At 46.4% G+C, this 12156-nt stretch overlaps 1 protein-coding gene across 1 annotated transcript; it reads left to right on the top strand.

Moving 5' to 3' along the window:
- Nucleotides 1-2101: 2101 nt before the first annotated feature.
- On the top strand, nt 2102-11601 carry LOC126539152 (secreted frizzled-related protein 5-like). The gene is made up of 2 exons (XM_050185898.2): nt 2102-3190; nt 5256-11601. Exons 1-2 carry the CDS (start codon nt 2635-2637, stop codon nt 5549-5551), a joined length of 852 nt encoding a protein of 283 aa, XP_050041855.1. The 5' UTR covers nt 2102-2634; the 3' UTR covers nt 5552-11601.
- The last annotated feature ends 555 nt before the right edge of the window (nt 11602-12156 follow it).

Genomic DNA, 12156 nt, shown 5'->3' with positions numbered 1-12156 from the left:
GTATCAAGTGCTTTTGCAGCGCGTCAGCATCGGCTGTTTTATCCTTTCCGCCACTCAACATGGCTGCAGTGGCGCGAGGCCATTTTTCGATGAATGAGGGAGTGGACATGGTGATTGCGTACGTAACGCGAATCGAAACCGAACTTTAGCCGCACGTCTGTACGCTGCACGACACCCCGGTCGTCGCGTAAGTTCCTACGTTCAAGACGGTGTTCAAGCGCTTTCGCACCACCGGAGCGGTACGTCGTCAAAGAAGACGTTATATCCTGAGCGAAGATTTTGAGACCGGCGTCTCGGCCTACTTAAAGCGGAAGCCACAGGCGAGCGTAAGAGAAATCGCTGGTGCATGTCAAGGCAATGTCGCTTCAGTTTGGAGAGTGTTGTCGAAACATCAGTTTTACGCCTATCGCCTATCTCTACATCAGGGACTTGCGGACAGCTACTTCCAGCGGAGGCTAGACTTCTGCAACTGGTACCTCGTCCAGTGCTGCACTCACTCCTGTGAAAGCAGAACGATGGGCAGCTTTCACAATTTGCGAGGTGGGCTATCGGCATCGCTCTCACTTCGCAGCGTTGCTGGCGGAGGGACGCTTTCTTTTCTAGAGGCTGCTCAGATGGAAGAATTCTGCTTACAAAATATCCACGCGCATTTGGAACTGCTGCAGGTGTACACTACCGAGGGTGAGATTTGCGTTGCGCCATACAAAAACTAGGTCCTTAAAAATCGGTTGTCAATTCCTTTAATTACATTGGCATTCATTTTAAATGCAGAAAAAGTTCGCAGTTCCGCCCGAAAGGCGAAGCACCGACTACGATACCAAATTCGTAGATAGCTGTACGCTATCTATGGCACAGGTAAGCATGAACACATCTCGCTCGATGACAGCGAAAACTGTCTGAAAACGCTCGAGTTAGGAATCGTGATAGCAGCCGCGAGCCAATTGACCTCCGTGCATCTGTCGCTTCAACGCGGACTAAAACGTGGAAAGCACAGCGCATACGAAGCTATCGGCACTACGCGTACTCTGCAAACATCGTAGATCGCTTTCAAAACACGTGCGCCGGCAACGCGTCCCTGCGGCGTCCTTGATTCGCGTGGCCAACGTCGTAGTAGACGCCGCGGTTGTCTCCAGGCCCGCCGCTCCGTAAGGAGCGGCGGGCGAGAGCATTGAGGCACCCTCGCAGCCGCCAGAGAACGCCCCTCCTCCCTTGCCTGACCTCCCTGCCTCGCGCGCCACAGGAGAGGGCACGCGTCTGTGCAGCGTTCCTCGCTGCGCACGCGAGATTGAACCGCGTTCGCCGGTTCACCCTGACACGCTTTCTCTCATACGGAACCTCACGGCGACGGCAGTAATGCGCCTGGAGAGTCCATATAATTGCTATCGCAATAAAAGCTACCCGGCCGGGCAATCGTGCTTCAGGAAACGGTAGTGCCTGCGTAAAGCGAAGGCGGGGACTGTGGACTACAAAGAAGAGGTGTGCAACTGAGCGTGTCCCTTATAGCCACTCTGTCTAGGGGTCTAAATATAAGGAGCTTGACTACAGCTAACGTTTCGGTGCGCTGACTACTGTATCGGTCACTGCCTGGGCACCGGTTTACGGCTAAAGAACAAAACAAAAATAATAATCTTGTTTTCGTAGGAGTGCAAGCCTCAAATGTCAACAATAACGTCCGTGCCTCAATAGAGCGCCGTTCTATGGGACGCGAGGGATGAGCTACGCGAACCGTGCTGGGGGAGGGGCATTGGGATGTCGAGGACGTTACGCACGTGCAGCGCGCCTCCACCTCAGTAGCCAATTAATACTCTTCTCTTTCAGTATTACTTTTTTAACTCTTCTAACAAGGGGGCGGAGGGTCTGTCTGCATTCCCCGAGTCTCTGATTGCGCCCTCCTCGCGGATATTTTTTTCTTGCCGCGCTTGTTCGATCTCTGCGTGCCTGCACGCGCCGGCCACCCTCCTATCTATCGCCCCCCCTCGGCGACGAGGTTGGTTGCGCCGCGCTCGAGCAACGAACGTGCGACGCACGCCTGCGGAGGGGCGGGGAGGTGGGTGGGGGTGGCGATAAAAGCGTCTCGTCTCTCAGCGGACACGCTCGCGTTCGTGTTGCTTGCTTCTTTCTGCTTGTGGCGGCGCACTCGCTCGCCTTTTCGAAAGGCGTGTGGAGTCATCGCACGGTAAAGAGAGGCGGTGGCGTGTAGGCCGCGGCCCGAAGCGAGGAGGCACTCCGCCGTCTCGACGCGACACGCGAGTGCGTTGACAGACATCTCGGCTGCGGTAGCAGACGACGGACGGGGAGAAGAGCGGAGCAGACGACGCGCAAACCGCCAACGAACGGCGAGGACGCGAGGGTGCGGTTGTTTGGGACTGGTGGGTGGCAGGCGGGGGAAGTCGGTGGCGGGTGCGACGACGGCGGGAGGTGGTGCGGTGGGGTGCGCAGGATTCTTCCCAAGGTTGCCGTGCGTGCGCGACAGATTCGGCATCAGCGTCCGCGCGGCAACGGCTTTCGCTCGCCCCTGTGTTTCTCCAGCGACGGGACCGGAGAACCGCTGGCGGCGCGCCGGTGCCGCGGCGGGGAGCTGCATCAGCAGCAGCTGGGCGCGGCGGCAGCATCATCCGTGGAGGGGGCAGCAGGATGGGGTTTGTCCCGCTCCTGTTGCCGGCGCTGCTCGCCGTAGCGGCAGCGGCGTCGGCGGCCGGCTTGGACGGGTTCGACTGGGCCGGACGGCTAGCGCAGCCCACCTGCCTCGAGATACCGGCCAACCTGACGCTGTGTCGCGGCATCGGCTACACGCGCATGCGACTGCCCAACCTGCTCGAACACGACAGCATGGCGGAGGTTCAACAGCAGGCGCGCTCCTGGGTGCAGCTGGTGAACCGGCGCTGCCATCCGGACACTCAGCTCTTCCTGTGCTCGCTATTCTCGCCCGTCTGTCTGGAGCGGCCCATCTTTCCCTGCCGAAGCCTGTGCGAGGCCGTTCGCAGGGGATGTGAGTCCACCATGGCACACTACGGCTACCCGTGGCCGGACATGGTCCGCTGCGACAAGTTTCCCCTGGACAATGACATGTGCATCGGTGTGCAGAGCGCCGCTGCAGCAAGCGAGGCCTCGGCGTCGGTCGCCTGCAGGGCTTGCCAACAGGCCAACACGACGGAGTCGCTCGTGGACAACTACTGCCGCGCCGACTTCGGTGGGTTTACCCCGCTTTCGAACCTGTCTCTAATAAATGCGCACGCGCTCACGATTTCGGTGCGCTTATTTGTCGGTTTGCTATCGCCGCCTGCAAATCGTCCACGTGTGTTTCGATGGAGCGCGTTCGTGCCCTAGGATGACGTCACGCGATGACAAAGCTGGCAAGGATGTTTCGTAACGTGGGGTCTGCTCAGCAGTTTAGCTTTGCAGTGTTTTGATGCCGTCGAGAAATGATGCTTCTTTAGGTAGACGAGAGCTCACATTTGAGCACTAAGTTGCTGAGCCGTTTGTATAAGGGAGACTCGACAGTTTTCGTTGCCATTTATCAATATAATGTGACACAGCTGGCAGTTATGGCTCATGTAGCTGAAGGATAGGAAAGAATGAGAGCCTCTTTGTCAGTTTTCTACAGAATGATTGATTGAAGGTGTGCATCTGTCACCAGCCTTTTCTAATGTATAGTGACAGATGGGCGTATTGTTTCCATTCTCAGAGTGTTTCACATGATCTTCTTTAACTGCGTTCCAACAGCTTTGCTAGTGTGCATAATTTAGGTATTCTTTCAGGTATATACTTTTTTTCAAACATCTTGTTAGGTTGTACAGAACAGCTGGTTAACTTTTGCTTTAAATAAGGTAACTGTGGTACTGTTATTGTGCTTTTGCCCTTGCTTTAAGTGCAAAACCTTTTAAACGGGAACAATCTGCACTCTTGCTGCAAGTTGTCTCAAAACCATTGCCACGCTGCGTGTGATGGGTGGCATTTAAAGGGTTTTACAATGTATTTACTCAATTCTTGAAACAGCGAATGATTGTCAAACTAGTTGGTTAATCATGTGACCATAGTGCTCAACAAATCGATTAGAAAAGAAATACCAATTTGTTTGACATTTGTGTTAATTTCAAAAGCATGGATAACGTTGATATAACAGTTTTTGCACTATCAGTTTCAAATTCAAGGTTTCTTTGGTAGTCAACTACAAATTGTCACAAATTTAGCGACATCATTTTGCCCACTAGCAATACATACCAGTATGCAAGAAAATATGTATGTGCAATGAACTTGCAATCCATCTGGTTGTAAGTGCATCTATATTTGTCCCCTTGTTTCAGTGCTTGGGAATGACATGGCACACTAGTTTGTATGCGCATTGGTTAAATTTTCTTGCAAACTTTATGAAAGATTCTTGTCATACTGCAAGGGTTTGAGGAAACAGATGAGGCTGACATGAGTCTTGCATGCTCTTCTTTGAAAAGGAATTTAGATGGCTTGTAAGTGACACACAGGACAAATGACAAGACATGCTTAGCAAAGAGGCTGTTTTGTGTCCGCAATCACTCGTAAACATAGCCCCATCAGTCCAGAGCACCTTTGCATGCAGTTTTACATGTGCAATTTGTGATTTGGTGTGCAAACTCCACAGTGAACTTTGAAGTTTCAGGCTGTGAATTGCACCGATAGGGCTTTATATTCTGAATCTGCACAACGGATTGAAGAATGCCACAGTGGACAGCTCCAGATGAACTCTCAACATCAGATGTTCTTTAATATGTGCATCACAAGGAAGCATTTTTGCATTCAGTCCTAATTGGACTATGCTGCTGCTGCAGTGTGGAGTCAAACTTGCGAACCCACACCATAAGATGTGTGTGACTGTGCACCCAGGTTTCCGGGAAAGTTTTTCTTTTCACTGATGCCATTTCTGGCCACATTTCGCTGCAGCTATACTGTTCTTTCACTAGGCCTAAATAAAGCGCTGACTGGAAAGAAAAATTAGCTGCTCAGTGGCAAAAATAAACTGTACTGTTTTTGCACACATGACTTGTGTGAAAACAAAAGTATATGTTCTATTTTGTCTTTTCCATTTTGTGTTTTGCTTTGGCTCACCAGTACATAACTGACAGTCTGGTTGAGTTCATATTGCATGATTAAGGTAAATGTAGCCCAAGGAAAACAGTCAAAAAGGAAGTATGGACACATATAACACCTCATGCCGTGCCTCTGCAACTACTCATTTGCATTCTGCAAAATTGTCCCGACTTTCTTCCATTTTGTGACAACAGTGGTGCGTGCCCGGGTGAAGCGCCTTCAGGGATCTCAGCTGCAGTGCAAGCGCTCAAAGCTGCTCAAGCTGCGCCAGGGCCTGCCACGACGTCAGCTTCGGCGCCCTGTCCTCAAGGCGCCAGACTTCGAACGCTGTTGCGGCCCGCTCAAGGGACAGCTGCTGCTCATGGGGCTGCGTGCCGAAAACGGCAGTCTGGCCCCTTTGCTCATCATGCCCTGGCGCCGTACCACGGCCTTCCGCAAGGCCCTGCGGCTCATGCGCGGAGTTGACTGCGCCAACCCGCTGCAGCACTAGTCGGTCTTGGAAAGAAGGAAGGTTGGCTGTGCCACGTTTCCCTTCGTACGTGCAGCTGAAACCCAGAACGTCCTGTCTTCCAGCCCTACGATGGCCTAGACAGGGGCCACGCATTTCTCTCTTGCTGGAGGGTAGCCGGCATCGCAAATGACTCAGATGTGTTGTTCCTGGCATGTCTTTGTTGAGGGTACACGAAACTAAATGCTTGACTAATTTGCCTGCAACAGCAGAAGTAAGGTCATGTCCGAGAGGAAGGCAGACAGGTGCTCTGACTGTTCTGTATTGCACTCCATTTCGCACTTTACCGAGGTTTTGCGACAACAGAAAGTGCATAGCATTCTACTTTTCTACCACTTCCTGTTCCTCGTACCTCCTTAGTGCTCTTTTTTCCTGTCTTTCTTTTGCCATGAACATTAAATATGCACGTCACCATGCAAGAAAGGCAAGAATTAAAAGCATCAGTACTCCTGATAAGCATATCAGAAGCAAAGTTGCCAAATCGAACATGTCAGTGTTGTGAAGCAATGTAGGCGTTTGGTATTGTATGTCTTCAAACGAGACATCATTTTGTAGTCTGTTCAGTACTACTGTCTGTCATCTAATAGAAAATGGAGGTGCATTTGGTACATCTCTGCAATCTGCACTTCATGCAAGACTGCAGATTTCATGCTGCACAGCTGATGCTGAACACAAGCGATAAGCTTCTGTGCCATCTATGCTTCATATACAAAGTATGGCTGGCAATGACATTAGCATCAATGCCCTCTCGGAAGAATTAGCGCCTGTGTGTATTGCTCCATCACTGCAGTGATCAATCAGTTTTCAAAATATTGCTTTCCATTTTCTCTGACTGGCAATACAGGGGAGTAGATGTGAACGAAGAACTTGACAGACACCTTTTCTGTGAGCTTTGTTTTTAATGTTACACATCTAGCATTTGTGCTGACAGGATGAGTCGCTGACATCATGTGAACAAACGGCTATTCCCGCAGTAACCTGCAGCACTGATGTTCCACTCAAAGGTAAAAGTAACCCTCAGGTGGCCAGTTAACCATATTACTCTAGCACTCTCAAAGGTGTAGCACCCTGTTGGGTACACTTTTCTTTTATGACAATAACTGTCATTGTTGTGAACATTTTCTTTTTCTTGTGCTGCTTACCTCGCAGGGGTCGTACACAGTCCTGGTGAAAAAGATGTGCATCCCAGCTTGAAACTATAAACATGTTTGAAATATGTTTCTGTTGACATGGTTGAAGCCCACTGTCATTTTAGCAAACTTGCTGTTGAACTTAGCAGAATTTTCTGTAATGGCAAAAATATGCTTTCAGCAAATTTGCACAAAGCATTTAGTCTATTCTAGCTGGTATTAAATGATGCTTCAGTGAAATCATAGGGGGTGGGGGGGGGGGGGAGAGCGAAAAAGAAAGGCAGCACTATTTGCAGTGCCTGTCTTTGTAAACGTTTTTGGCAAATTGTATTTCGAAATATGGAATATTTTTTCAAAGGCACCCAACAAACATTTTTCTATAACGTAAGCAAACACTGCCATAAAAACTTAAACATCTTAGAAGTGCCTTTCCAGTATTCACTGCATTGCTGTCATTATAATTGAAAGTTTTGCTGAACGAAGAAAAGTCTGATAATTGCATTGGAACCTAATTTGCTTACCATATCTTGGGAGGATATTTTTCTAACCGATTTATCATACCACATTGGCATATAGCACATGCAAAATGGCAACACTCGAGGTTTTGCATGTTAGTGTGCAACAGCAACGTATACAAGGTGACTAACGCTTTTATTTCTGGGTGTATGTAATTGCAGCTGTAACACTATGGTACGCTTCAATTACCTTTCTTTCTAGGCACACTGTCACGGACAAATGAAACACTAGCGGGAAAGTATAAAGTAGGACAGCTCTCACAAGTAATAACTCTGGAGAGAGTGCGGTTTCGCGCCGCTGTATACCCGGTTGCCGAGGGTGGTGGAGGCTCCAAGCTAGCCGTGCAAGCTGAAGTTGTGCCGACATCAAAGTGGCAAAAGCGGAGACGAGAGAACGCATTCCAGTTAGCCCTAACTTGTTCGTGTTATATTTATCCATGACAGTATGTGTCCGAGTACATGCATTTATTAAAAAAAAAAAAATTCTGTTTGCAAAGTGAGCGATACAAGACAGATACATGTGGCCTCATTCTTGCATGCTGTTGAAAGTGAAAGCACATCTTTTATATGTAGAGTTATTCTTTATATCATAATTTCTGCCTCTCTTGTTTTATCCACAGCAGTTTAAGTTTTGTACTCCATTGTGAATTAGTCCTGCCTCTCACTTTCCGAATGATAACCTATGATGTGTGGGTTGATAGTAGTTAGATAATACTGTTCTGCGCTGTGATGGCCCCAACAAATTTTTCTGTAAAGAGGTAATCAAAATTCTTGTCCTTTGGTGCCGCTGCATGTCCTTATGGAGCCTGCATGCCATGGCATTCTGACGAAACTGAAATACAAGATGGCCGATTCATTTAAGTTGATTGCTCTTTTTCCCTGTGCTACTTCCTACTTTTCTTTGCACATTTGGGAGAGCTTTGGCTAACTTTCATGTCAGAAAATAACTATCAGTGTGTTTTACCTGTATTGCAATATAGCCATTTGTGAGTTCAAAGTTTGTCTTTTATTTCTATTGCAGCCAAACCCTCATTGCAAGCTAGTTGATCATTCACTTCAACATCGAATGTGTCTGACTGCTATGTGCAAGCACATTTCCTGGCTTAAGTAATTTCAACACTTTACTTACTGTGCCTTGCGTGCAAGATTTAATTTCATCCATGAAAGGGTATCCAAGCTGTTTATGTTCCGACACAAAAAATAATGGTTGTAGTGCATATTTCCTGTGCATTAGCATATTTCACAGGCAATTTCAGAAAGTTATAACTGGGGCAAATTGGTGGAGGCAGGCATTGATTGTCATTCTTATCCCTGTTTGATATTGAACTAGGCAATTGTCTTTTCGAAACAATGCAAAATTGAGGTTTGGTATAGTTTCAACAAATAACAAATGCTACTGAACTCAAGCCCCAATCACTTTCAAGTTAAACTTTGTGGACCCAGCTTGCTGAGGATTAAAAGGAAAAAAGAAAGAAATTTGCATTGAGGTGGAATTAAGAAATCATTTGGGTAACTTGAGGAAACCCTTCCTTGGGCACCTACATTGCTTTATGTATATATATATATATATATTTTTGCGCTGCAATTCCCAATTACTTTTCTTGGCTGGCCAACTTGATGCTAAGGACATACCAGACTCTGCTTGGCCCTGAGGAAAACTAAGTAAAAAGCAATAACCCCAACTTCCTAAAGTCAATAACATGCCATTAAGAACAGAGGCTGCAAATTTGACATCACACTGCTTTGTTAGGTACAGCATGCCAACATGGCACTATCGACTTGAGCAGCTCTCCGAAATAGGAGGAGCTAGAAAAACAAACGCAAGAGCTTAGTAGTTTAGCTGTAGAAAAAGCAGCCATGAAACCCATGTGCCTTTTTCTGACAATTGCAAACTGCAGTCTTACTTGTGCACGATAACAGTGAACATGCCACCAGTTGTTCAGACAGGATGCCAGGCTTGCACGCAATTACTGCTCGCCAACTGGTGAGCGGCACAAGAGGCTTCGTATTGTCACTTTAGCTGTTTCTTTTTAAGGCTTTTGCGGGAATGTACATGGAACTTTTGATGTTAGATTTACTTATCTTGATCTACTACAGTGGCCATGATATTTTACAGCAGTGCACTAGATTGCATGTTCGAATTTCTGAAATTTAAAAACTCTGCTGTAGTCCTCATGCGAGCAGAGTTATGACTAGCAGGTCATACTGAAATGTTTCAAATGTGCAAGCTTTCGTTAACGAGGTGGCATGACCACAACTAATTATGTCTTGTTTAAATAGATGTAGCCACTGGGGGAGTGATATTGTCTCAACACTTCTAACCTTTCAATACTACTTAACTAGCAAATAACTGGTGTGTTTGTAGCCTGTTGTGTGTAAAGACTGAGCCATCTTGAGCCCTCTTCGTCCAACAATCATTTATCTTTTGCATTTAAGAATTTTCTTCCTACTGCTTACGGTTGCTTGTGTTCATAGCTCCAAGAATGACATCTTGTCTCGGAGTTCTGCATTTTATGTGAAGCTTCAGGATCTCTCTCTAATTCTTCGTACGTGAGATCCCCATTGAAGTGCGCATTTGATGTCCGAGACCTCCCAATGTCAGTGCCATATTACACAACATAGTGTTATTTCAGATGCAAGGCTATGTATGAACAAGTGAAGCTTTAGTAGATGTTTTTCTTTAGAAGTATTTTTTTCTTCCATTCTTTCATTGGAATGAAAGATAGTTACAGGTGTTGTACCAACTTTTTTGCTAGACACAGTCTACCATTGCCAAATTTTTATTGATTGAAAGGTATGTTGTTTTGTCAGGTAGCCTTAGTATGCAATCACTTGATCTCTAGCTATATATGGTAAGTGCTGTATGTGGGGGATTTACTCCAAGTCAACCAAATTTCCAGTAGGCAGGTTAAGCAGAACTCAAGTTGATATTCAGTTCAGGTAGAGCGCTTTACGCTGGCTCTGGTTCATCATGACCAGCTTTGCCCTTTGCATCATTTTCAGGGCAGATAACATTGATAGCTCTTTGTGAATTAGAGATTTTTCATTTCAGCAGTGGCAACCCGCAATCTTTAATAAAAGGATGCTGAAAAAATTCATAATGTTAAGCTCGAACGGTAGACAGAACATCTTGAATACCAAATGTGTCAGCAGTTGTGAGCAGCGCATGGTTGCAGTGTTGTCGTGCCTGGCGATGCTGGTGGCTGGCTCGTTATTCGTTATTATGTTATTAGTCCCCTACGCTCCCTTCGCGCAGGAACTTGGTAAACCAGAAAGGATATGGGAATTAGACTTGAAAATCCACACACACGCTCTCATGGACATCACAGATGGAGACATCATTTGCTCGAAGCCAGTAATTTACTAGTAAAGGGCGATTTCAGGGCATTCAGAAGTATGCAATGACCTAGCTTCAGAGCTTCTGGAAACTTTTGCTAAGCATGAACAGGCCCAAATATGCAAAAAATTCCATTATATCTCTGATGACCTATCGATGTCATTTTGTTCCATGGTTTGTGTGTGGACTACAATTTTCATTGCTGATATTTGACCTTTTTCTACCAAGTATGTGCAAATTTGAGTTTTGAGAGTGCACTTTACCAGTCGAAATTGATTTGTTTGGTCTCTAGCATCCCTAACAGCCAAATGTGCCATGATAGTGCCAAGTTTTCTTTTACTAGGTAAAGAAGTGTTTATACTGCAACTCTATTTTGCCGTGTTTACTGCACAATGCCTTTCCTATGTGGCTTGCATTAAACCTACCCGAGTTTGTTCTGAGTATTTCATTCACTATTTGCTGTTTTGAGAGTGCTGTTTTCACATTCATTTGTTTTCTCACTTTCAGTATGTGAACTCTGTCCCTTTGCAGGTCACAATTTGTCTGGTTTGTCTTGAAAGACAAGTTTGAGTGAGGGTCGAGTGAGGCTTCAGCTTGCATTCAGCTGTCGAGCACTCGCTCTGAACCCTAGAGTCAACCCTGTGTGCCAAAGGATGTTGTGTGTGTTTTTGCTTTGTGGGGTAGCTGTTGTAGCTGCCGTTACTGTGTGCCGTGATGAAGGAACAAAACAAGATAACCTATCACATTCGAAGTGACTATCAATTTTATTCGATGGCCCGTACAAAGGCCTTAGCTTGCAGTCAAGCGCCACAGATGCATCGGCCAGAAAGCTTGTACATCAAAGTCATTTACTGGCACACCCACAACTTAGTGTTCATCTTGTGTGTGCTTTGTCATATTTGTTCTTCCACTCCAGTGTGCTTTATTGTGGTTTTGTACGAACTTGTGAACAGCGTTAATTTCCTATATCTAGCATGGACGCTTGATAGGGATGCCACCTGTAGTCCCTTGGCTGTGATAAGCTTTTAGTGAATAAAGTGTCGTAATTTATTCCTCTCTGTGCCAATATTTGCCCTCAACGTACAAGTACTGCGGGCCCAGTGTTGGTGACGGTGCTGCAACATCTGTTGTTTGAGATCTCAATTTCTTGCCTTATGCACAGTTTTACTGCAATTTGAAGCGGCTGCTGGTATTTGGAACAGTCTATTCAATTACACCATAGACCTCTTTCCACTATTCTCCCTACTGCCCAAGGACTGAACTACAAAATTTCTTGCTTAAAAGGAAAGAAGCCAGGGAGAATGATCAAAATGTTGGCTGAAATCAAAGCAGTGTTAGAAACAAACTCTTATGTACATTCAGTCTTGGATCTCACTGTGAGACTGATGAATAGTGAATGAAAAAAAGAATGATAAGCAGGCCTACACCTGAAGGGTAGTTCTATAAATCTTTCCAAGAACTCGTATACGTTGCAGTAGCGTATGCTGAACTCTCGGAAGAGTTTCCTTGTCCAGATGGTGGGTGAGACCAGAAGCCATAACTATTATTTGCACTCCATGGCGTGTGCAGATCAGTGGCGACAATAAATTTCATTTTTGCAGGTCA

Source organism: Dermacentor andersoni, chromosome 11 (assembly GCF_023375885.2).
Source record: "Dermacentor andersoni chromosome 11, qqDerAnde1_hic_scaffold, whole genome shotgun sequence".
Classification (NCBI taxonomy): Eukaryota; Metazoa; Arthropoda; class Arachnida; order Ixodida; family Ixodidae; genus Dermacentor; species Dermacentor andersoni.
This window is presented reverse-complemented; position numbering and strand designations above follow the sequence as displayed.